Source organism: Ursus arctos, unplaced genomic scaffold (genome assembly GCF_023065955.2).
Source record: "Ursus arctos isolate Adak ecotype North America unplaced genomic scaffold, UrsArc2.0 scaffold_14, whole genome shotgun sequence".
In the NCBI taxonomy this organism is placed as follows: domain Eukaryota; kingdom Metazoa; phylum Chordata; class Mammalia; order Carnivora; family Ursidae; genus Ursus; species Ursus arctos.
The window spans coordinates 17,995,054-18,019,611 of NW_026622808.1; the positions used below are offsets into that span (position 1 = coordinate 17,995,054).

At 46.4% G+C, this 24,558-nt stretch overlaps 1 protein-coding gene across 1 annotated transcript in view; it reads right to left on the reverse strand.

Moving 5' to 3' along the window:
• Positions 1 to 278: 278 nt before the first annotated feature.
• The window catches only part of MUC16 (mucin 16, cell surface associated), a 108,419-nt gene continuing 84,139 nt past the window's right edge, over positions 279 to 24,558 (reverse strand). Inside the window, 21 exon segments of the mRNA XM_057311252.1 lie at positions 279 to 377; positions 1,757 to 1,836; positions 2,039 to 2,080; positions 3,695 to 3,861; positions 8,552 to 8,619; positions 8,953 to 9,116; positions 10,163 to 10,311; positions 11,132 to 11,199; positions 11,536 to 11,666; positions 12,937 to 13,109; positions 13,267 to 13,334; positions 13,429 to 13,550; positions 14,447 to 14,512; positions 15,744 to 15,779; positions 17,150 to 17,322; positions 19,008 to 19,075; positions 19,168 to 19,292; positions 22,441 to 22,476; positions 22,759 to 22,931; positions 23,360 to 23,427; positions 23,523 to 23,713. Of these exon segments, the coding sequence (XP_057167235.1) occupies positions 279 to 377; positions 1,757 to 1,836; positions 2,039 to 2,080; positions 3,695 to 3,861; positions 8,552 to 8,619; positions 8,953 to 9,116; positions 10,163 to 10,311; positions 11,132 to 11,199; positions 11,536 to 11,666; positions 12,937 to 13,109; positions 13,267 to 13,334; positions 13,429 to 13,550; positions 14,447 to 14,512; positions 15,744 to 15,779; positions 17,150 to 17,322; positions 19,008 to 19,075; positions 19,168 to 19,292; positions 22,441 to 22,476; positions 22,759 to 22,931; positions 23,360 to 23,427; positions 23,523 to 23,713 (2,267 nt within the window).

Consider the following 24,558-nt stretch of genomic DNA (forward strand, 5'->3'; position numbering starts at 1 on the left):
ACGGTTTCGAGGAAGGGAAACCTCGCACTGAGGTGGGATGTTGATGTTCCGTGATGACAATGTCTGGGTCTCTTGCCAGTTCTGGTGCTTCTGAGGGATGAAATGGCATGAAACCAAAAGACAGTTGTCCTTCAAGACTCACTGAAAGGGAAAACCTTCCATGTTGACCCCCTGTGAACTAGTCAGGGGCCAAGTCAAGAAGGGCCCAGAGACTGTGTCCGACCAATGTGGTTTATTCCTGTTCCAGCCAAGCTCCGCTGGAGCCCCAGGCGGAGCTCTCACTGCAGCTTCCTCAGGTCCGGGTGCGGCAGGTAATAGCCCAGGCTGTGCTGCTGAACCTCGTAGTCTCCCTCCTTCTTCCGCCGGCGGACAGTGACCTGTGAGGGCAAGGAGAGGGCATGAGAATGGCCTGGGACCACAGGGAGGGGGATGGCCAAAGCCGCAGGTGCCTGCTGCTCCCTGTGTGTCTCTCGACCCTTTTCTACTTCATTTTCTCTCATGCATGCCTTGTCCCTCTTTTATCCCTTTCTCGTCTCTCTTCCCTTTAACTCTGTTTTTCTACCCTTTTCTCCAACATCCCATTCATAACCGCCCCCTCCCTCCTCCTCCACACAGTGTACAATGTGTACAGTGTACAAGGAACTGTATGCACGTAGAGTGAACGCTTCGTAAGTTTTGATTATGACTTTGTGAACCATCACAAACAAGACGAGGAATGCTTGTCATCCCCAAAAGTGTCCTCATGCTCCTTTGTAATTCCTCCTTCCCTGCCATTTGCAAACACATTCTCGTTCCCAGGCAACCCCCGATCTGATTGCTCTCCCTGCAGATCAGCTCGTATTCTGCAATTTGTTTATAAACAGGATCATATGCTATGGACTCACTGTTATCTAGCTTCTTCCACTCCACATTATTATTTTGAGATTTGTGTATGTCAGTGCATGTATTCATAATTCATTCCTTTTTATTGCTGAATTAGTATTCCATTGTGGGGTTAACCACGGTCTGTTTATCCATTCACCTGTTGATGGACCTCTGCGTTGTTTTCCGTTTTTGGCTAGTAAAATCAAGTTATTATAAATATTTGGGTACAAGTCTTTGTATAGATTCTATTCTATTCTACTCTATTCTATTCTATTCTATTCTATTCTATTCTATTCTATTCTTTTATTTCTCTGGCATGAATTCCTAGGAGTGGAACGGCTGGGTAGGTATATGTATCCTTTAAAGATGCATCCATGCTATTTCTCATGAGCACTGTTTGAGAGTTCCGGTAGTTCCTCATCTTCACCAGCACTTGTCAGAGTCAATCTTTTTAATTTTAGCCGTCCTCTTGTGTCATAGTATCTCATTATGACTTTCACTTATATTTCCCTAAGACTTATGTTGTTTAAAAGAAGGAAAAAGCAAGGGGCATTGGGTGACTCAGTCGGTTAAGAGGCCGACTCTTGATTTCAGCTCAGGTCATGATCTCAGGGTCCTAGGATTGAGCCTCACATCAGGCTCTGCGTTCTGTGGGGAGTCTGCTTGAGGATTCTCTCTCTCCCTCTCCCTCTGCCCCTCCATCTGCTCATACTCTTTTTCTCTCAAATAAATAAATCTTTAAAAAATAATTTAAAAAAAAGGAAAAAGCAAGATACACACAAACTGTGAGAAAAATTCATAAAACATACTCCCAGCAAAGGACATATATTTATAAAAGATAAAGAACTCTTATAACCCAATAGTAAAAAGACAAGCAACCCTCCTTACTTACCAGGAAGCAGCAGATCAGGCATGTGATGAGTACCAAGAGTCCCGCCAAGCAGATAAGGATGATGGCCCAGAAAGGGAGGTCTGGGGAGACAAGTGCTGGTGTGAGTCACTTCCTGTCATTCCCCTAGGGCTCCTGCTCTCCCTGCGCTGTGCCTAACAGTCCCTGACATGGGTTGTCCAGCTTTCATCATTATCAAGACTCTGGGTACATGGTTTTCTTTGACTAGCTACAGCATCAAGACATTCCTTCCCCATCTTGGGCTGGGGGTTCTTTGAGGCTTACCAGAATTCTCAGTCAAGACATCATTTCTGTTGGGAGAATACCCTGGAAGTGAATGAAATGGAGAATACATGTGAGTGTGTTTTATGCTTTTTTTTTGTTTTGTTTTTATGCTTTTTAAATAAAACTTTTCAACAATATCAAAACATACATCATCTAGACTTAACAATGTATATTTCACCCAATTAAAACTATTTCATCCAATGTATAAATTGTCAGCACTTATAGGGGCGCCTGGGTGGCACAGCGGTTAAAGCGTCTGCCTTCAGCTCAGGGCGTGATCCCGGCGTTATGGGATCGAGCCCCACATCAGGCTCCTCTGCTATGAGCCTGTTTCTTCCTTTCCTACTCCCCCTGCTTGTGTTCCCTCTCTCGCTGGCTGTCTCTATCTCTGTCGAATAAATAAATAAAATCTTTAAAAAAAATTGTCAGCACTTGTCAACCTTGCTTCATTCATATTTTCACTGAAATGTTGAAGCAAAATCATGATGTTCATACATTTTTCTCTAAAACATGAGGACACTTTGATACATGAGCCAAGGCTATTATCTCACTCCAGGAGTGTAATGAATTAAATCAAATTCATACCTCTGGGCAAGGAGGACTGAAATTGGGCTGGGTTATCTTATGATGGTTGGGGGGAGAATGGCAAGCCCAAGGGACAGTTCTAAATTTGTAATTCCCACTCAAATGTTCTCTTTTCTGCCCAGAAACACATTCACCCCTTCTCCTTTACCAAGCTGTTTTATACTCATTTTCCAGGATTCACCTACAATGTCATTTCTTCCAGGAAGTCTTCTCTGATGACCACTCCCAAGTATGAATTATATTTCACACCAAATAATTAATACTTTCCAATTGCCTATTCTTGTTATCACAACTGCAACATAAACCCCCAGCGTAGAGACACACACCCATCAGGCATGGGGGAGAGTTTCAGGTCACCCTACTGTACACCCTCTCCCTGGCCAACTCCTTACAGGTGTGCTTTCCAATATGGAGCAGCTACAAGTGGCTTCTTAAATTAAAAATAATTTTAATCAAATCAAATAAAAAATCTGGTACCTTGGTAACATTAAAAATCAGTAACTATAAAAGCCAGTCATAATGGCCAGACTTTAAGTACCCAATAGTCACATGTGGCTATGACACTGGACAGCACAGATATAGAACATCCCATCATGTGGAAAGTTCTACTGCATGGTGCTGATCCAGAGCAGAACTTGGCAAACTACAGCCTATGGGCCAAGTCAGGTCCATTTTTATACAGGTCCTCTTTTTATACAGCCTGTCGTGGGAGAAAAGAGGTCCATCCCCTATGCTTGTCAAGTCTGGTTCACATACAGCTCAGAGCTAGAGTCCCTCACTGACCACTGGCCATGTGACTTTCAGTACTTGGATGAGAAACAGAATTCCAGAGAGGGGAAGTGACCAGCCTGAGGTTACAGACCTATCTCTGAAAAGGCAAGAATCTCCAATATCCCACTGGGTGTCCCTTCTTCTCCCTCAATGGTGGATAAAGCCTGGGGGGTATGCCACCTCCTGTCAGCCTAAAGAAGTTTAAGGCCGACTCAACCCCAGGTCTCCAGATTCCCAGGAAAGGCCCCACATGTGAAGGTTGGACCCCCCACTCCTGCCCCAATGACCAAGAAGCCTTACCATCCACAAGGACACTGTTTCTGTCCAGGGTAAAGTTCTGCAGCTGGGTACCATTTTTAGTTAGCCTCAGGAACTCCAAATAGATGGCAACTCTGTCCAGTCTCCGAGCCAATGGTGAAAAGGTACACAGGGAGTCCACCCCAGTGTGGTTGCTATGGGGGACAGACCTAGAAGGGCAAAAAGGATGAACAAGGGTATCTTGAATTCTACCCTGCTTCTAGGTCCTGTTCAAAAGAACTTTCGGCAATGATACAAACATCTGTATCTGCAATATCAAAATACAGTCATTATTAGCCCTTTTGTTGTTGAGCACTTAAAATATGCTAGCATGGGTGAGGAACTGAATGACTCATTTTATTTAATTTAATTAGTTTATAAGTAAAAAGCCATGGGGAGAACATTTTTGAAATGTTTTCAGTAAGGACATCCAAAAATCCATAAAATCATTGAGAACACTGGCAAGAATGGTCAAAATCAACTTTTTCAGTAGTCTAGAAATTAACCAAAGGCTTGCAACAATCTGAAGATCATTTAGTTAAGAAAAAAAAATGGCTGAATCTTAGTAAAGGAAACAAGATTTATGGCATTAGAACTTGCATTATTCCCATCCTGCTCTCATAATATCCACAGAAACTTTGAAAGCCACCAGTATGAGAACCATGGTAGCTGTGAAAACCAGCAGCCTAGCAGCCATAATCTATTTGGAATTCCCCCAAAAGACCCATTCCCATTGAATTTTCAATGGTTGACTGGTCTGCAGATTCCTTTAAAAAGCCCCATTTTCTGGGCTTGTCTTTATTTGACTCAGAGACTTTTCAGTGAGAAAAGCCTATTTCCAGAGCACTGCTAAAAACAATCAGTGATAGTTGTTTAACATGGCAGCTGCCTGAGGGAGCAATACCGGTTGGGGCAGGCAAGAGGTGAGCCAAAAACTTTTTTAAAAGTGGGTATGAGATGTCCCTGAGGGGTTTTGAAAAGCTCCAATGGGTTTGTGGGGGACATCTAGAAGGTCACAAGTGCGTGAGGTTGTGTGAATACTTGAAAAGGTCTTAATCTCACACCTCTAGCTAAAAGGTTTCAGATATTAATATCTGAAAAAAATTATCAGTGGAATAAAGCAAATTAATAGAATAAAGGACAAAAACACACAACCAAAAAAAGACACACCCAAAAAAAAGAATTTGAGAAAATACATCCTTCATGATTGAAAAAATAAAAAGCTCAACAAACTAGGAATAGAAAGAAAGTTGCTCAACCTGAAAAATAGAATCCACGATAAACCGACAGATAAAACCATACTCCGTGGTGAAAGACAAAATTTTTTTCCCAAGACCACAGACAAGACAGTGTTGTCTTCCCTCATTTCATATCTTATTTACATTTTAATAAAACAATTAGGCAAGAAAAAGAAGAACAAGCATTCGGATTGGAAGGAAAGATGTAAAATTATCTCTATTTGCAGATGACATATTATTAAATATAGAAAATCCTAATACACACACACGAAACTAAAAACTATTAGTTCAGCATGAATGTAGGATATAAGACCAATATATAAAAATCAATCGTATTTATATACACTAGTAATTAACATTCTTAAAATGAAATTAATAAAATAATTCTATTTATAATAGCATCAAAGAAGAAAATACAAAACACTTAGGAATAAATTTAACAAAAGCATTGTGAGACTTGTATACTGAAAACTATAAAATATGTTGAAAGAAATTTTAAAATACCTAAATACATGGAAGAGCACTCCATGCTTGTGGACTGGGGATTTATTATTGTTAAAATACTCCCCAAATTGATCAACAGATTAAGTGCAACCCCTACCAAAATCCCAGATGTCTTTTATAGAAATTAACAAGCTGATTCTAAAATCCATATGGAGTTGCAAGGGACCTCAAATAGCAAACCAATATGGAGGAAGTACAGAACTAGAGAACTCTATTTCCCAATTCCAAAACTTACTACCAAGCACAGTAATAAAAACAGTGGCCATTAGTATAAGAATAAACATATAGTCAGCGGAATTGAACATAGGGTAAGGGAAGGAGAAATAAAATAAGATAAAAACAGGGAGGCAAACCGTAACAGACTCTTAACTATAGGGAACAAACTGAGGGTTGTTGGAGGGGAGGTGGGTGGGGGATAGGGTAATTGGGTGATGGGCATTAAGGAGGGCACTTGATGTAATGAGCACTGGGTGTTAGATGCAACTGATGAATCACTAAATACTACTTTTGAAACTAATAAGATACTATATGTTATCTAAATTTAATTTAAATAAAAAATTTATATGGAACTTGCATCCATGAACGAACTCATGCAATCACGGACAACTGATTTTCAACAAGGATGCCAAGATAATAGGGAAACAATGGTCTATTTAACAAATGGTACTGAGACTGTTAGATATCCACAAACAAAAGAATGAAGTTGGCCTCGGACCTCACAACATATACAAAAATTAACTCAAAATAAATCAAAGCCTACATGTAAGAGATAAAATTATAAAACGCTTAGAAAAAAACCAAGGTATAAGTCTTTGATTTGGATTAGGCAATGGTTTCTTAGATTTGGGACTAAAATCAGAAACAACCAAAGAAAAAATTGATAAATTGAGTCATCAAAATTAAAAATGATTGTTTCAAAGGGTAGTACCTAGAAGGTGAAAATGTAACAAATGGAAGAACATATTTGTGAATCATATATCTTATCAGGGTCTAGTATCCAGAACATACAAAGAATGATTATAACTCAATGATAAAAAAAAAAAGGTAAAACAGGGAAAAGGACTTGAACAGACATTTCTCCAAAGAAGACAGAGAAATGAACAATAAACTCATTTATGGAACATAAGAAGTGGGAAGATCGGTAGGAGAAGAAAGGGAAGAAGAAAGGGGGGTAAACAGAAGGGGGAATGAACCATGACAGACTGTGGACTCTGGGAAACAAACTGAGGGCTTCAGAGGGGAGGGGGGTGGGGGAATGGGATAGGCTGGTGATGGGTAGTAAGGAGGGCACGTATTGCATGGTGCACTGGGTGTTATACGCAACTAATGAATCATCGAGCTTTACATCAGAAACCAGGGATGTACTGTATGGTGATTAACATCATAAAAAAAATATTTAAAAAATTAAAAAAATAAAGTCACTCAACTTCATCAATGTTACCCATTTCATAGGACTATTAAGGGGCAAAATTAAGAAAAATGCATGTATAGCACTTAATACAGTGCCTAGGATAGAAAAAGAAATCAACAAACGTTAATAACTACTATTGAAATCATACTGTTTTATAATCTGTTTTATATTCACTTAATAGATAATAAACATTTTTTGTGCCATTAAAGAAAAAAAGAAATGACCAATAAGTACATGAAAAAATGTTCAACATCAGTAATCGTTAGGAAAATGCAAATTGAAACCACAGTGAGATACCACTTCACATCCACTGGGATGACTGGAGTAAAAAAAGGGTAATAACAATTGTTGGTGAGGGTCTGGATCGGTTGGGTCCCTGCTATATTGTTTGTGGGAATGGGAAACGGTAGAGCCTCTGTGGTACACAGTCCAGTAGTTCCTCAAAAGTTCACATGAAATTACCACGTGACCATACAGTATCAGCCCTGTGCATACGCCCAAGAGAACTGAAAACACAAACTGATGCAGAAACTTCCACAAGAATGATCATAGCAGCATTATTCGTAATAGGCAAAAAGTAGAGATAACCCAAGGTCCATCAATGAATGGATGGAGAAACGCGAAGTGGTATAGCCCCCCTTGTGGTTTGCTACCATAAGAGACTCTTAACTCTAGGAAATAAACTGAGGGTTGCTGGAGACGAGGTGAGTGGGGGAATGGGGTCACTGGGTGATGTGCATCAAGGAGGACACTTGACGTAATGAGCACTGGGTGTTATATGCAACTGATGAATCACTAAATTCTACCCCTGAAACTAATAATACAGTATATGTTACTTAAATTGAATTTAAATAAAAGTTTTTGAAAAAGTGGTGAACTATAGGACAGAATAGTATTTAGTCATAAAAAAAAAAAAGGAATGAAGTATCTATATGGGCTACGACATGGATGAATCTTGAAAACATTATGCTCAGGGAAAGAAGTCAATTGCAAAAGACCACATAGCATATGAGTCCATTTGTATGGAATGTTCAGAACAGGCAAGTCCAGAGAGACAGAAAGTAGATTATTGTTTGCTAGGGGATGGGGATAAAGGGAAGAATAGGAAGCAACTGCTAATGGAGACAGGATTTTTTTTTTAATCTATTTTTAAAAATATTTATTTTATTAAAATATTTAAAAAATATTTTTAAAAAATTTTTTAAAAATATTCCATATTAGATAGTGGGATGGTTGTACCACTCGGTAAATATGCCACTAAACTGTACACTTCAAAGGGATACATTTTCTATGTGAATCATATCTCAGTAGATGTATAAACAGTGTGGATTGTCTCACTGATCAGTGCCCACACTCTTGAGCAGCACAGATAGACCGCTGGATTCTAAGTCATGTGGTTCTAGCCACCCCGTCTTCTATGGATCCTGACTTCAACAGATAACTTCTCGAGGCATGGATGCTACACTCCATATTCCGTGGCCCCGACACCAGGCACCTCCATGTCTGCGGAGGCCTACCCTGGCTCTCTCAAATTTCTAAGTCAGTTCAGCTCACTGGTTTAGGAACAAGTTGGGTTTTAGGTAAGAGTTCTATACTCCCAGGGCTATCTTCCATAAGAGCTAGAAACGGGGACCATGACATGGGGACGCTTTTACTGAAAGGACAGCGAGAGTCTCCAGAGTGATTCGGTCCTGAGCTGGAACTCACCTGAATGCTAAAACTTGACAGCCAGAGAAAAAGCTCTTGATGCTGCTGTTTCGGAAGAGGTGGTTGAGCTGAAAGACAGGGCGATGTTCCCTTGATCCTCATCCCGGGCCCAGTGGCATCAGAGAATTTTTAGCCACTGAGCACAGTTCCCCATCTATTTTTTCTTATCTCAACAAACATTAGCCCAGATATTTGTACCAAAGGACATCCCATTCCAGGGTATGACTTAGCTACATGACCCTGGACTAGCTACTGCAACTCTCTGGGCCTGTTTCTTAATTTGTAAATGGGCACAAGAAACTGTCTTCATGAATTGTTATGAAAAATCACCCTCTGACTGCCCAGTGTCCATAGGTCGGTCTCTACATGGGGACAGAGTGGACACACAACCCCATTCTCACCGCGTTCTCAATACTTCTCTTGTTCCGCTGGTGTTTGGTGGTGCCTGGCTGGGTTATGTCCTGGGAATACAGTAGGTTGGTGACAGTGAAATTCAGCTGGAAGTGCTCGGGGCTGGGACTGCTGGTTGGTTTCTCCGTTGGTAGATAAGCCGATGGCTCCACTTCTACAATAAAAAGAAGATATTAAAGTCTCAATCAGGTGAAAATTTTAGCGAAGAAGTCATTTCAGCTAGTCTACTTGTTCCTGGCAACGTGACTGGAGCCAGATTTTTAAAGGTGTGTTACAGGAGACCCTCTTTCCACCCGGCCACTATCCATCCAACTCTCCCCAAGCACTGTGAGAGCTCCCTAGTATGTGGGGAAGAGGAAACTTGGCCCGACTGGGGCACAGAAGGCAAGTGCAGGTCCTGATCACCTCGGGGGACCCCTGTCATACACCTTTGCTGACCTAGGTCCCTAATGTGACTTGCTGCCTCTGGTCTTCTCTCCCTCTCACTCCTCTCTCTATACAACACCCGGAGGGTGAGCTTTCTAAAGCAGAACTCTGTGTTGTGCTCCTCTGTAAACGATTCCGGTGCCCAAGAAAGTCCCTCTCTGCATCTATAGATTACCTGCAACTTCTCCCATGTCAAAGTGTTTGCTCCAGCCACACCAAACACCTTCTAGCCTCCCCAGGTATTCTGTCTTTCAGGTTATAAACACATGTAGCTCAACTCCCTATCTCTTCCCACTGGCTAGGTCATGTTCGCCATCACATCTCAGTTTGTTTATCATTTCCTCCGAAAACTTCCCAGTTGGGTTGTGTGTATCCCTCCTTGGGGTTCCTATAAGCTCTTGAAATTCCCTGATTATAGCAGTTATCACAGTGCATCACCAGTACCTATTTACTTTCATGACATATTTGTTGAATGAATGAATGAGTCCTTCAATCAATCAATGCCAGAAGGCCTAAGAGGGCAACTCAGGATACTCTATGTTTTGGGTTGGAAAGATTTATGTGTAAAAATAACCATTCCCTTGGGTGCAATTGCTACATGTTTTCTTCCTACCTCCTGTTGGCTGATCCACGGCCATGGGTTGTCAACATGGGCCTCCGGAAAGCCCCCCTTTCCCCTCCAGAACTTCCATCCATTCCACTGCTACTGAGAAGCCCCATCCTTCCTCATTGCCCCATCTCTTCAAGCCATGAAACCAGCCCCCCGTCTTGCACCTGTCACATGCAGGTCCGCCAGCTGATAGGTGGCGCCTAGCCAGTGGGATGAGATATTCAGGGTCTTGTCCAGAAAGACTTTCTTCACCACACTGGGGTCCACATTGGAAGAGAACAGTGCCTTGACGGTGACCAACATGGAGCCCAACCTAGGGACAGAGATCATGGAACTCAGCCATCACTCAACACCAGCAGTGTCTCCCGAGTTCCTGTTTTATAGACCTCAAGACCTAGAGACAAGGAGCGAGAGATTATCTCCCAGGCTAGAGAAGAGACACTGACCAAAAACACCAGGTTTCCAGGAGTTGGGAATAGAAAAAATAACTATAAAGATGATGAACATCTACTGAGCATCTCCAGGGAGTGACTGACACGTTCCCTCACATCACTCTGATAGACGGTATTATAATTATCCCCCTCTTAAAGACAAAGGAACTGAAGTTTGGAAACATTCAAAGTCGGCACTGTGTCCCATGATCCTCCTGTTACCCAGTGTAGATGTCGCAGTTCTTCCAGCCATTCCTCCCAGACCTGGGTTCAAACCCAATTTGGGCAATTCTTGAGCTGTTCACTTCACTTCTCTGAACCTCAGCTTCCCCTTCTGAACAACGGGGATGATCACAGTAGTATCCATCTCAGGGGGCTGCATGAGAATCCCGTGAGATGACCATGCATGAAAGTGCTCAGCAGGGGTGTGGCCATGGGAAATGTTATTACTGGGCTGATCTTTGTTGAAAGTATCCAGAAGAGGAGAAGGTGGTGGAGGCTAGTGTTGGTGGCCCCGTGAGGTTAATTCTTTTCCTGCCCTCCCCCTTGAAGACCTATGGAAGGAGACGGTAGGAATAGCTGGCAGGGACATGGGGGAGCATGGGTACCATGTCAGTGACTTTCAGCTCAATGACTGTGCCAGGACGGAAGCTCAGAGCCACAAGCTACCAGCTCGGCCAGCTTCCAACCTCCCCAACTTACGTTAAGTTGGTGACCAGGCAGGAGTGGAATATGTCTTGTAGTTGGCTGCCTCTGTAAAGTTTGGTGACCTGGAACAAAGGGTGACAGTGGGTGAGATGGAGGCCTCCTGGGGCTGCAGGGGGCTTTTGGAGCCAGTAAAAAAACGCAGGCCTTGGAGCAAAGGAGTTCTGAGTTCAAATCCTGGCTGTGTGATCTTAGGCACACCACTTCCCTTTCTGAGCCTCAGTTTGCCCATCTGGAAAAGGCAGGAGGCAGCCGAGGCACCACCTTTGGAAACTGAGAGAACTCAGAACACATAGGTAAAGTGCAGAGTTGAAATAATTACTTAATAGATGTGAATCAGACAGAGGAATGAGGGGGGAACCCAGGGCAAGGAGAGATAGGACGGGTGAGAGAGACGCTACCTTGTCCTGAATGTCCCCCCACAGGGCTGTGTACTCCAAGGATGCGGGGTCTGGGTTGCTCAGGTTCCAGTTGATGATGCGGAAATTGAGCTGATACTCCCTCTGGGTAGATAAACTCTGGGGTGCATAGCCTGGAGCCAATGAGAGGAAGAGAAGACAGCTGGAGAGGCTTACCCTTTAGTGCAGAGAGAAGCATGGTGCCTACTGTCACCATCAGCCAAACTCAGGCCCACATGATAGGGGCTTCCAAATGGAAAGTCACCCCACAGAGGGTGAAACTGAAATTTTACAGGGATTCTCCCGGGGTGAGCTTTTCTGCTTGTGCTTATGTAGTTCCCACTTGCTGGAATGTTCTTCAATCCTCTGCTTTTCTTGGAAAACTCCTACTCATGTTTCAGAACCCCAACGAGATGGAACCCCAGGAGAGTAGGGATCCATCTGTCTTGTTCTTGCCATGTCCCAGGGCCTAGTACAGTGCTGGGTACATGATATACTCTTCTAGCCCTCCCTGAATTGTCTTTCCTCTGTGCTTCCACGGCACCTTGTGAATAATGGTGTCTCTGTCTTTTCTGTGTGTTCCTAAGTAATATTCGGTTCTCTTGGTTATAAGATTTTCAGGGAGAGAACCTGTATGTTCTATCTCTGTACCCAGCACGTGGCTTGGGACAGAATGGTAATGTCTATGTGTTTGTTGAATGAGCGAATGTGAACTGCAGGGGATCCTCAAATATGGGGCTGAAATACGCATCTCCCATGTGTTCACTCATTTACTCATTCACTGGGTGTGACGACGTACTGACCCATAAAGAACCGAGGCTGTAGTGGCACGTTACAAGACCTTAATTTCATAGAGTTGGATAATTAAAGAATTGTGGCGAAGTATGCTTAGTTGGTCTGGTGCCCATCTAGGAACCAGGGGCCATGTACAGTGGGGTTTCTCATCCCTGGAACTACTGATATTTGGGGCTATGTAAATCTTGGTGGTGAGGATCTCCTGTTCGTTGGAGGACATTAGCAACCTCCCTGGCCTCTAGCCACTAGATGCCAGTAGCACTCTTCCCCAGTTGTGGCAACCAAAATGTCTCCAGTCATTGTCAATGTCTCCTGAGGGGCAGAATCTAGGGGCAGAACTGCCTCTAGATTAGAATCACTGACATAGAGGGGCCTCACATAGAAGAACTCCTGTCCCAAGAGATTCCATGAGTCAGACTTTTGGGGTTCAAATTAAAATTCATTGTATTAATTTGTCAAAGAATTTCATGCTATTTACCCGAAATAACAGGAAAGACTCTCTCCATGGAGAGTTTGGGGAGGGTGTCTCCTAATCAGAATGTGGGCTGACTTGTTAAAGAGGAAATAAAGTAGAATGGGGACTAATAAGGATTGCTGTAAAACACTCACCATTGACAAAGAGGCTGTCACTGACCAGGGTATAGAAGCCCATCTGGGTGACACCATGGGTCAGTTGGTTCAGCTCCCAGTAGAGCTGCTCTCTGTCCAGCCCATGGCCCATGGAATCATGGCGGTAGGTGCAGATGGCATCAACATGGGTGGCTGCCCTGTCGTTCTCAGGTCTGGGGAGAGAGGGATGTGGGGACTCCAAAGAGAGGTCCTGAAACCTCACTATGGGGTCCACAAGGAGAGAGGAGCAAATGGGAGGTCAGTGGGAAGACTGGAAGGGTTGGTCACCAAAATGGTCACTACTGACAAATGCTCAGGAAAAAGTCCTACCTGAGGGAGATTAGTCTGCAACCTGAGTAGAAGGGGCCCAGACTGCTCTTCTGGAATAAGGATCCAAGCTGGGGAAGGAGGAGGAGGATGAACAAGAGAGACAAGGGTGGGGGAAGAGTGGGGGATTTATCTCACTAGGAGCTGCTGGGAGCAGGGTCTCACCAGGCGCTGCAGGGTCCTCTTGGTGGAGTTGAACATAGCTGAGCCATTGCTCATGTCCATTGAATACTGGAGGTTGGAGATGGTGAAGTTGAGTGTGAACGGCTTCAGATTATGTCCCATAGCTACGAGAAGAGACGGGAGAGATGGCTGCTACTGAGAGTTGGCATGAGACCTGCATTCATTATACTCTGTCATCTTCTCTTCCAGTGGCACCACCACCCACCATTTGGTCGCCCAAGTCAAAACCAGCATGTCACTCATCTCTTCCTCCCTCCCTTCCAAGTAACCCCAAGTCCACTTGCAGAACGGTCCTCACATACATCCTCTCTATCCTGTTCCAGCTCAAGCCTTATCTTGTCTCACTTGGACCAACACCCCTGCAGGCTTACAGGATGTCCTCTCTAAAGAATGTTCTCTACACTGAACACTCGAAGAAATTCTTAAGTGAAAATCTCAGTATATTCACCACTAGCCATGGCTTCCTTTGGCCTTCAGTGTCAAGTTCAAGCTTCTCGACCTGGCACTCAAGGTCCTTCCCAACATGATTCTTGCCAACCTTTCAGCTTCACTTACCCGTCTACTCCAGGTTACGCTTTGTGTTTTATGCAAACCAAATCCTCTCAATTATCTCCATACACTATGCTGTTTCTGGCCACTCAGCCTTTGCTCATTGAATCTCGTATACCAGGAAAACTCTTCATTCCCTATTTTCCTGGATGACCCCTTCTCATTCTTAAAGACTCAGTTTGGGTGAAACTTTCTCCAGAAAGCCCTTCCCTTCAAAATTATACTAGGTGCCTCTCCCCAAAATATCTCACATTGTGTTATAATGGTCTGCTGATCTTGCAAGACTGGGGGCTCCGTGAGGGTATGCGTTAGATTGTATGTGTTAGAGGGTATGCAACAGTATAATCTTTGCGACTGACATGACTGTCCTAAACCAGAATTTTATAGCTGACTGGTAGAGGCGTGGGACTGGAGAGCTTTTCTTGGGAAGGAAAAAGAATCTCCCAGATACCTGTGGTGGCTTCTGGTTGCACAGGTGTTGATGAACGAGGCAGGAATGTGGTGGGTGCCTCAGGAGCTGTGGAAAGGGCAGTCATCAGGAAGGAATAGAGTCTCCACGGAGTGGGAGAAACTCTCCAAAGCTTGCCTGGGCTCCAGCAGGGGTTGTCCCAGGACAAACATTCACAGGTGTGCCATAAATGAGAGTAAGGGAAAGAGGAATTGTGTGAACAGAGGGGTGAGTGAGCCCATGAGTGAAATAAACCCAAGAAAGTAAGGGTAGGTGAACAAGAGAGAGACTAAGCAAAGAGAACAGGGAGATGAATGGGAAGAAAAGTGGACAGACAGATGGGATACCTCGAAGGACAGAGGAAGAATGAACAAATGAAGGGTCAGAGAGAAAGCAAGAATAAACACAGGAAGAAAAGTTGGAGATATGGTAGGAAGGACAAAAGGAGGAAAAGACAAGCAAGTGAATAGGCAGAGGATGGATGGATGGATGGATGGATGAAAGGAAGGATAGAAGAATGGATGAAGGGTAGAATGAATGAAGGATGGAGATGGAGGGAAAAGGAAGAAAGCATGGATGGAGGGATGAATGGATGGAAGGAAGAAAATAATGAAAGATGGATGGATGGAAGGATGGACAAAGGAGAGAAGGAATGAAGGATGGATGGAGGGAAGGAGAGATGGAAAGATGGATGGATGAATGGGTGGATGGGTGGATGAAAGAAAAGAGGGAGGAGAAAAGAAGGATGGATGGATGAATGGAAGGAAGGAAGAATGGATGAATGCATGGATGGACAAAGGGAAAGAAGGAAGAAAGGATGGGTGGAGGGAAGGAAGGAAGAATGGAAAAGACTGAGAGAAAACTCAGAGAATGGAAGAATGGATGGATTAAAAGATAGATGAAGGGACCATTGGACAACTGAACAGGCAAATTTGGCCAAACCACTGAGTGGCCACCGCAGTCTGCAGCTTGACATTGAGGCCCCTTCTGTGGCTCTTGTAGGGGAGATCTTGTTTTCAGGAGGCACGGACTCATCGTCTGACCTCAACCTGTATCCCTGTAGGAAATGCTTGTTCAATTTCTTCCTCCAACCCAGAAGGGTGTGGAAAGTTTAGAAAGCCAATGCCATGCCTGCAGGCCCAGAAGAGACGAAGGACTCGGCATTCTTCTTCCCACTGACACCCAGCCCCACTCAGGAGAGCAGGCTGAGTTTGGGGCAAGCTTCCTTTATTAGTGAGGAGAAAAGTTTGGCTCAAGGCCCACAGAGGCTGATACGGGTACTGGATGCAAAGATACGTACTTGGAGGAGGCTCATCTGGACCACGTTCATTATAACCTGGAAACAAAAATGTCACACATGAGGGGAGATGACAGAACAATCCCAGATATTCCATGCCTTTGTCCATGTGGGGCTCCTGCGGGATGCCTTTCTCTGCGTGTACCAGGTAAGCATCCATGCATCTTCTAAGATCAGACTCAAATGTCATCTCCACCATTAAGGTTTTCCTGATCTTCCAGGTAGAGCTGACCCTTCCCTATCCACCTCTTCAGCCTGCCCCCAAGAGACTCTCATCACATTTATGTTCACATATTTATTCTGCCACATATCTATCCATCCTACCACCTGCCCTTCCACCCTCCCTCCAATATTTCTCTCCATCCCACAAATATTTATGGAGAACCTACTGTGTGCCAAGTTCTATTACATTTGGGGAATATAGCCCTGAAAAAAATGTCTCTGCCCCTTTGGAGCTTACATTAGGACAGGTAGCCCAAGTAGCCTGTCTGTGTTCCTGGTGCCAGGCATGAGGTCTGGTTTATAGAAGATGCTGGTGACTGCTGACTGAGTGAACAAAATGAAGCATATTTTTCAGGGGGAAGTAGCCTAAGCTGGCCCCTGTAATGGCCAAGGTGAAGGGAACAGATGTGAACTCAGAACACCAAGACCCAGACAGACCACAAACCTACTATTGGCATGGGAAGGTCCCCTACCTTCTCTGTACATCTCCCTCTCTGCTCAAATGGGAGTCATAAAGGACCAGGATGTCTCCTTGCCCACCTGACGTGGCAATGGTGATAAGAAAGTGTGAGTTGCCAAATGCCATTCCCAAGATGGGGACAGAGAGGAGAGAAGCTGAGTTATTCCAATAAACCTCACCATGTTCCATGCTCTGCCTCTTAGAACCCCAGAGGAGGGTCACCCTCTTAAACACGGTCCCTTCCTGGCTTCTAGGCTGATGCCCAGCATGTCCAAAGCTTGGACCCCCCCAGATGTTTAGAGTGGCTGCCTAACTTCCTGGCATTGGGGCCCCAGCCAGAAGAGAAGCCCATCCCTGGTCTAGGGCGAGAAGCTGGGAGGGGAGATACATGTGGGATTTTCTGTCCCCACGTCTCTCCTGGAATGACCCTTCTAGGAGTTAAAGGCATAGGGTGGGGCATAGCATTGGATGCCGACTGCTAGGGCTCATGCCTGGCTCCACCCTTCTCTGGCTCCACCCATGGGGCAAATTCCTTAACCTTTCAGAGCCTCTAATTCTTCATCTGTAAAACAGGTGTGATCAGGGACAGGCTTACAGAGTGACTGTCGGAGGGTGGGGGTCAGTATGGTGTTGCGAGTCACACCTTAGTTTGTTGTAAGGTTTCCCCTAGAGACCTGACCTGTGGGATGGGGGGTGGAAGCAGTGAGGCGGGCTGAGAACCGCTCACCATTGAGGTAGAGGCTGTCCTTGTCCAGAGAATAGGGACCCAGTCGGGTGATGCCGCGGGTCTGCCGGCTCAGCTCATGGAACACCTGCTTGGCAGGCAGACCCGGGCTGCTGGGGGGCTGCCGGTAGGTGCAGAGGATGTCCACCCTTGTTTTGGCGCCATTCTTCACAGACCTGAGGATGGAGAGATTAATGTTTAGGGACTGCAGCCCATGTGGCACCTTGCCACCTGTGGTCACTGCACACCTCACATGCTGTGTTCCAGCCTTGTTGAACCATTCACAGGTTCTCCGCCTGGACACACTCTCTCACCCCAGGATCTTTGCACATGCAGCGACCTCTGTCTGCAGGTCTCTCCCCTTCTCTCCTTACTCTCCAGTAATTTCCAGGTCATCCTCCAGATCTCAACTTAGACACCTCCTCCTTCTCAAGAACTGGCTGAGTCAGGAGAGGGTCCTGGCTGCCACAGGACCTCATGCTTTCCCCATCAGAGCCCTGATGGCCCTCGGTGTGAACATATATTATTTGTTCCTGTTCCCTCCAGACAGTGGCCTCCATGAGGTCAAGGAATGGGGCAGTTTAGCTCACTGTTGTCCTGAACTCCTAGCACCTCACACGTTGCCTGCTCCATGTAAAAACCAAAGTCCTGATGAATGGATAAACAAAATATGATACATCCATACAATGGAATATGATTCCGCTTTAAAGGTGAGGGAAATCCTGACACCTGCCACAACGTCGATGGACCTTGAGGACGTTATGACCAGTGAAATAAGACAGACACACAAAGACAAATACCATATGATTTCACTTGTATGAGGTACCCAGAGTGGTCAAATTTATGGAGATGGAAAGCAGAATGGCGGTTGCTAACATCTGGGGGTAGAGGGAAGCAGGGAGCTGTTGTTTAATGGGTATAGAGTTTCAGTTTTTCAGGTTCTGGAGATTGTTTGTACAATAATAATACGAATATACTTAACATTACTGGACCAGACACTTAAAAATGGTTCAGATGGTAAATTTTCTATTATGTGTATTTTACCACAGTTAAAAAAAAATCAATCCCCACCAAGATTCTACACAGTGTAGACCTTGCTGCTGCCTGGAAACACACCACCTTTCTCTCTGTCCCTCTCTCTCTGCTCCAGCCACACCGGCCTCCTTGCTGTTCACTGAACATGCTAAACGCATGCCTACCTCAGGACCTTTGCGCATGCTGTTTCCTCTGCCTGCAACAGTTTCCATGGCCAAATCCTTCTTTTCCAACTGAGACACCGATCAAAAATCACCTCCCCAGACAGCTATCCTGTGCCCTGGTAAAGCTGCTTTCCCGTCTGTGCACTTCTGCTTCCCATCACCTTACTGTATTTGAAACCCTTTTAGATAGTTATTCTCCTACCGAGTTTCTGCTTTCTCCGCGAGACGAGTGCAGGGGCAGCGCCTGTGCTGTCACTGCGGCACCCCCACCTGCCTCAGGAGCTGCACCAGTGACAGTGGAATGGACAACACAGATGGAAAAGTGCTTTGTAAACACCGGCAGAACGCACACCGACCCAGAAAAGCGCAAGTCATTGCCCGATGGGTAGAGAGTGATGAAGAATTTCAGCACCAGCAGTGGCGATGGGTGCACAGCACTGTGCACGTAACAGGTGCCACTGAAATGTATACTTGAAAATGGTGAAATGGCTAATTTTATGTCTATACGCATTTTGTCAGAATTATAACAGTAATGTATCATGAAGACACGGATGCCAAAAATGACCCTCCAAGACAGTCTGCCACAACCGGGAGTGGCCCCCGCAGTCAGAAGTCCTATCCTTCGGCGGTGGGCCATGGTGGGTGGGTGGAGGGGTTCTCACCTTAGTGAGGTGACCTTGCAGCCTGCATATCGGGCGCCTAGGCTACTTCTTTGGAACAGCGGGCCGAGCTGGAGAGGAAGGAGAGGGCCAGTGTGGTCAGAGCTGGCGACAGCCCCGAAGAGAGGTCGTGGAGGAAGGGACGGGGAAGCTGGCCTCTCACCAGGTGCTGCATGAGGCTGTCCGTGATGTTGAACTTGAGGGAGCCGGGGCGGCCCATATCCGCCGAGTAGCGCAGGTTGTCGATGGTGAAGTTCAGTGTGAATGGCTCCTCGCTGACCTCCCCAGCTGTGACAGGTGCAGAGAGAGCCAAGGCTTGTGGGTAGTTGGGGCGCCCAACGTCCACCCACAGTGGGGCTTCCAAGGGCCTCTTGTCCTCCTCCCGATAAACCCGAGTGTCGCTTGTGAATGGCGACAACTCCAACAGCAAGAAAGGACAGGCTTCCTGATTTGGGGGCCGGAGATGCTAGTCCCACCCAGGTACAGGAGTGGAGGGCTCTGTGAACACACTAGAGGCTTTGTTCTTTCTGGGAAGGAGAGGCTCAACTTACCACACTGATGCGGAACCGGGAAAAACCCCAGACATTGTCCTCCATAGTCTCTCTGCTCCCTCATCTCTAACTCTGTATCTCTCTGTGCCTCTGTCTTTCTTTTCCTCTCTGTCTCTCTCTTACACCCAGGCATGCCAATCTTCTACGCATTGCGTTAAAAAAAAAAAAAAGCCAACCAGGAGCTGTAATCAAACTCTCTGCCCCTTGATTTACTCATCTGTAAGGTCATAATGATTCCTCCTTCGAAAGCTGTGATGCGGTTTGAACAAGTCGAATTCCGTAAAGTGCTTACGCGCAGTGCTGGGTGCGGAGTAAGCACTACAGAAGTGGTCATTGTAGAAAACGACTGAGCAAATACTTTCTGATCACCCACTACATGCGGAGATTCCACCTGGGTAAATACGAGCCGGCGCTAGAATCATCCACGCTATACGAAGGAGGAACCACAGTACGTTAATGGTCCTCTGCCCAGGGTTACATGACTGGGGAGGGAGCGTCTGGGTTTGGACTCAGGTTCTCCAATCCCAGAGTCCTTGCTCATGACTCCCCTGCGAAGACACACGCTCTTGCTTAGACACATGCAGCTGGCTCAGTGTTCACTAGTTGGGGTGACTTCTGTAGACCCCAGGAGAAGTACTATAAATGAACATCTGATGCAAGTAAGACCAGAGGCCCAGTGGCCTGACTCTAGAATAGATAAGCAGTGAGCAGCACAGGGTTAACTGTTCAGGACAAACCTCTGGAAGAAAAACTGACCTCCCCTCTTCCTTCCCTTCTTTCTGTTCACCACTCCTTCCGAGCTCCCTTCTGTCTATCCTTCCTTCCATCCTTCCTTCTTTCCTTCCATCCTTCTTTCTAGTCATCCGTGCATTCATCCTTTCTTCCTTCAATCTTTTCTTCCATCTAGCCATCTTTTCTTCCACCTCCCTCCATCCCTTCTCTCCTTTCTTCTATCATCTGTCTGTCCACCCAGCCATCTTTCCATCCATCCATCCTCCATGTCTCCATGCATCCACCCATCCAGCCACCCATGACATCCACCCATCCATCCACCCATCCAGCCACCCACTCGCCCATCCATCCACCCATCCAGCCACCCATCCAGCCACCCATGACATCCACCCATCCAGCCACCCATGACATCCACCCATGACATCCACCCATCCAGCCACCCATGACATCCACCCATCCAGCCACCGTCCTTGCATACACCATTCCTTCCTTCCTCACTCCTTCTTTTCCTTCCTTGTTCTCCATTCATACCTCTTTCTATGCATTCTTCTGTCTGTCCTTCCTTCTATCCCCACTTTCTTCCATCTATCCACCTCTCCTTGCTTCCTTCTTTTTCTTCCATCTATCCATCCATCTTTCCTTTCTTCCATATCTATTCCTTCTACCTCTTTAGACATTTTCCCTCCCTCCTTTTTTCCCTTCATTCATCTTTTCTTCCTTCCACCTGCCCATCCATCTTCTGCCCTCCTTCCATTCATCACTCCTTTCTTCTTTCCTTCCTTCCTCCCTCCCTTCCTTCCATCCATCCATCCATCCATCCATCCATCCATCTTGCCTTCCCTCCATGTACTTTGAATTGATCCTATAATGCTTCTGGCCCTATTCCGAGAACTGGATACTGATCAACAAAACACAGTCAATGTAACTGACTTTAACTTATTTTTCCTCCTATCATTTGGGAAAAGATGGTTGTCATTGGACCTGAGGAGCCCGAAACCTTGCTGATGTTGGAAGGAGCAAGGGAGGGTGCTGTGGCGTAAAAGACCAGAGACGGACCCAAGAAGAGAGCTTGAGAGGCTTGCAAAAACACACTTCTAATGCAAGGGCAATTAATTCTTGAAAAAACTACAAGGTCCTCATTCCAGGGTTTGCTGGGGTAGAACTGGAACACAACAGGTGCACACCAAAAATCAGCATGTCTTTCTAAAGAAATTAACTGATAGATGAGTGAGACTGAGTTTTTGGAGTCACGGGAACTCTTGGTTCTATTATTTATTTGCTGTGTGGCTTGGCAGCCTCTCTGAGCCTGAGCTGAAACGGAGCTAAGTCACATGGTTGTAGCAAGGAGAACTAAAAGATAAAGTGCATGTGTTTTGGATGAATTGTGTCTCCCCCTCGTCCCCGCATACACACCCCAAAATTCGAGAAGCTCTAATCCCTAGTACCTCCGTAGGTGATTGTATTTGGAGACAGGGCCTTTAGAGAGGTAACTGAGTTAAAATGAGGCTTCTGGGTTGGCCCCTAATCCAATCTGGCTGCTATTGGTATAAGACAAGATTAGGACCCAGAGGGACACCGGGAATGTGTGTGCAAAGGATTGACCAGCCAAGAGGTGGCCAGAGGGTGCCACCTGCACGCCAAGGAGAGAGGCTTCAGAGCGACCGACCCTGCTGGCCCCTGGCTCTGGGCTTCCAGCCTGCAGCACTGTGAGAAAACCCACTTCTGTCATCTGAGCCACCCGGCCTGTGATACCGTGCTTTGGTAGCCAGAGCTGACCAGACAGCATGTGACGTAGCACGGTGCCCGGAAGGCGGTCAGCTTCGACACGTGTTCACTGAAAACCCAACAAATGGTGCAACACTGACGTTGAGACACTCTCGGAATAGCGGACAGAGAGGTGAGTAGGAGGATACGAGAAGAGTACAGGGCAGGGTTTTAGGAGAGCCCGAGTGATAACCACGTGAGGGTCAGAATGGTAGGAGGACAGATCTGGGTGTGAGATGTTCTTGCCCTGGGCTGGGACTCTCCACCAGAACCCGGGGAGTGAAGGGATGAGTGAGGGGCCCTTCCAGCTGTTTTTCTCACCGAGGACAGGAGGTAAAGGAGAACAGAGTGGGATTGGGACCCAGGAAACCAGGGCCAGGAATACTCACTAGTGGTGGTCGGGGCTGTGGTTCCGTAAGTGTAACCTGTGGAGAGAAGGCCAGAGGAGCTAAGTAAGAGTCAGGGTGAGCACAAAGGATCAAGGGAAACGTAGGATTTAGGGGCCTCTGCAGGAAAAGCAAAGGGGAAGAGGCAGTGGAGGGGATGTTCAGGGAGGAGGTGTCCAGGCAAGAACATTATAGGTGGCTGGAGCCCACGGTTACATTATCAGAACCAAGACCAGAGAAGAAGGAGATGTACCACAGCTCCTTTTAGAGAAAGAAAACTCTGGCCAGGAGAGAGACCCTGCCCAGAGCACAGCTCCTCACCATTGACGTAGAGGCTGTGCCTGTCCAGGGCTAAGGGCCCCAGCTGGGTGATGCCATAGGTCTCCCGGCTCAGCTCCCAGTACAGCTGCTCTCTGTCCAGCCTGGGGCCCGCAGGCTCAGAGTGGATGGTGCAGATCATGTCCACTCCAGTCGCTGCTCCGCCCTTCTCAAGCCTGGGGAAGGAAGGACGTGTGGACGTGGAATACTGAGGAGGGGTCCTTCTGGATGTGGAAAGCAAGAGCGTAGAAGGCAGGTGGCTGAGAGGGGACAGAAAGGGCTGGCTCAAGCCCAGAGGGGGCTCTACGAAGCGTCTCTCGTCTGAGACAACCCCCTCACATCTAAGAACAGAAAACACTTGAATTGGAATTTAAAGACAAGATACAGAGGTTCTTCCAAGAGGAAAGCTTTCATCTAAAACAAATGATCATCTGAATTCCGTAAGGAGAAACGTGACGCTTTATTTCTAAGGACTGAGCGCTCCCACCACCTGGGCACAAGGAACACGTGAAGGTGTTATGGTGGGTGCTGGACACCGGAGCCCTGCCGGCCCGTACATGAAGGTCCACCAGACCCAAGGCATCCCTCCATCTGGGGGTCTCACCTGAGCGAGGCCAGTCTGCAGCCAGCATAGAGGGGGCCGACGCTGGTCTTACTGAACAAAAGCCTGAGCTGGTGGGGAAAGAGGAGGGGGTGAGCGGAGGGGCTGAAGGGCTACACGAGCCAGTGTGTGGAGGGGCTGATGGTGGTCATTGAGGGGCTCTCACCCAGTGCTGGAGGATCCGCTCAGTGGAGTTGAACTTGGAAGAAGCTGGGTGCCCCATGTCTTTCGTGTAGTGCAGGTTGGTGATGGTCAAGTTCAGGGTGAAGGACACCAGAGTGGGGCCAGTGGCTGCAGGGGGGGAGGAAGAGAAAAATGTCCAGTTTGGACCATAGCAAGGACTAAGATTGCTTGGAGCTCTAAGAGTGGAGCACCAGGAATGGACCTAAGTACAGCCATGATGCAGAAGCTGAAGGAGAAAATGTTATGGGATTTTTAGACATCAGGAACTTTCGCTCATTCATTCAGCCAGTGTATATTGGGTATCTAATGTGTGCGAGGGTCTGTGCTGGGCTCTGCAGGCCAAGGGTAAATAGGGCACAGTGTCCTAAAATTGTGGCCAGGAGAGTAGCCAGACTGTCACGCGGAATCAGGAGGGTGTGCAGTTCCAGGGAGGTACCCAGCCAAGGACTGAGGACAGCTTCCGGGAGGAAGCATCATTTTAGGTGAGACCGAAAGCATGAATAAGAGTTAGGTGAACAAGGGGCGCCTGGGTGGCACAGCGGTTAAGCGTCTGCCTTCGGCTCAGGGCGTGATCCTGCCATTATGGGATCGAGCCCCACATCAGGCTCCTCTGCTATGAGCCTGCTTCTTCCTCTCCCACTCCCTCTGCTTGTGTTCCTTCTCTCGCTGGCTGTCTCTCTCTGTGTCAAATAAATAAATAAAAACTCTTTAAAAAAAAAAAAGAGTTAGGTGAACAGGAGCTGAGCAAGTGGAGGAGTGCTCAAGCAGAAGAAATCAGTCTGGGTATGAGCCTGACAGGAGGACAGAGCAGTTGCACTCAAGGGACTTGACTGTTTTCATTATGGCCATGTAGAGACATGAGACTGGAGGGGCCCTCTGAGCCCCAAAAGGGGAGCAGTGACTAGCTCAGGGGTTTGGACATGACTTATGGATAAAGTGGAGTCATCCAAAGATTGTCAACAAGACAGGAATTCTGTGGACAGAAGTACATCGGGAGGGTCGTTGGCAGCTGCTGTGCA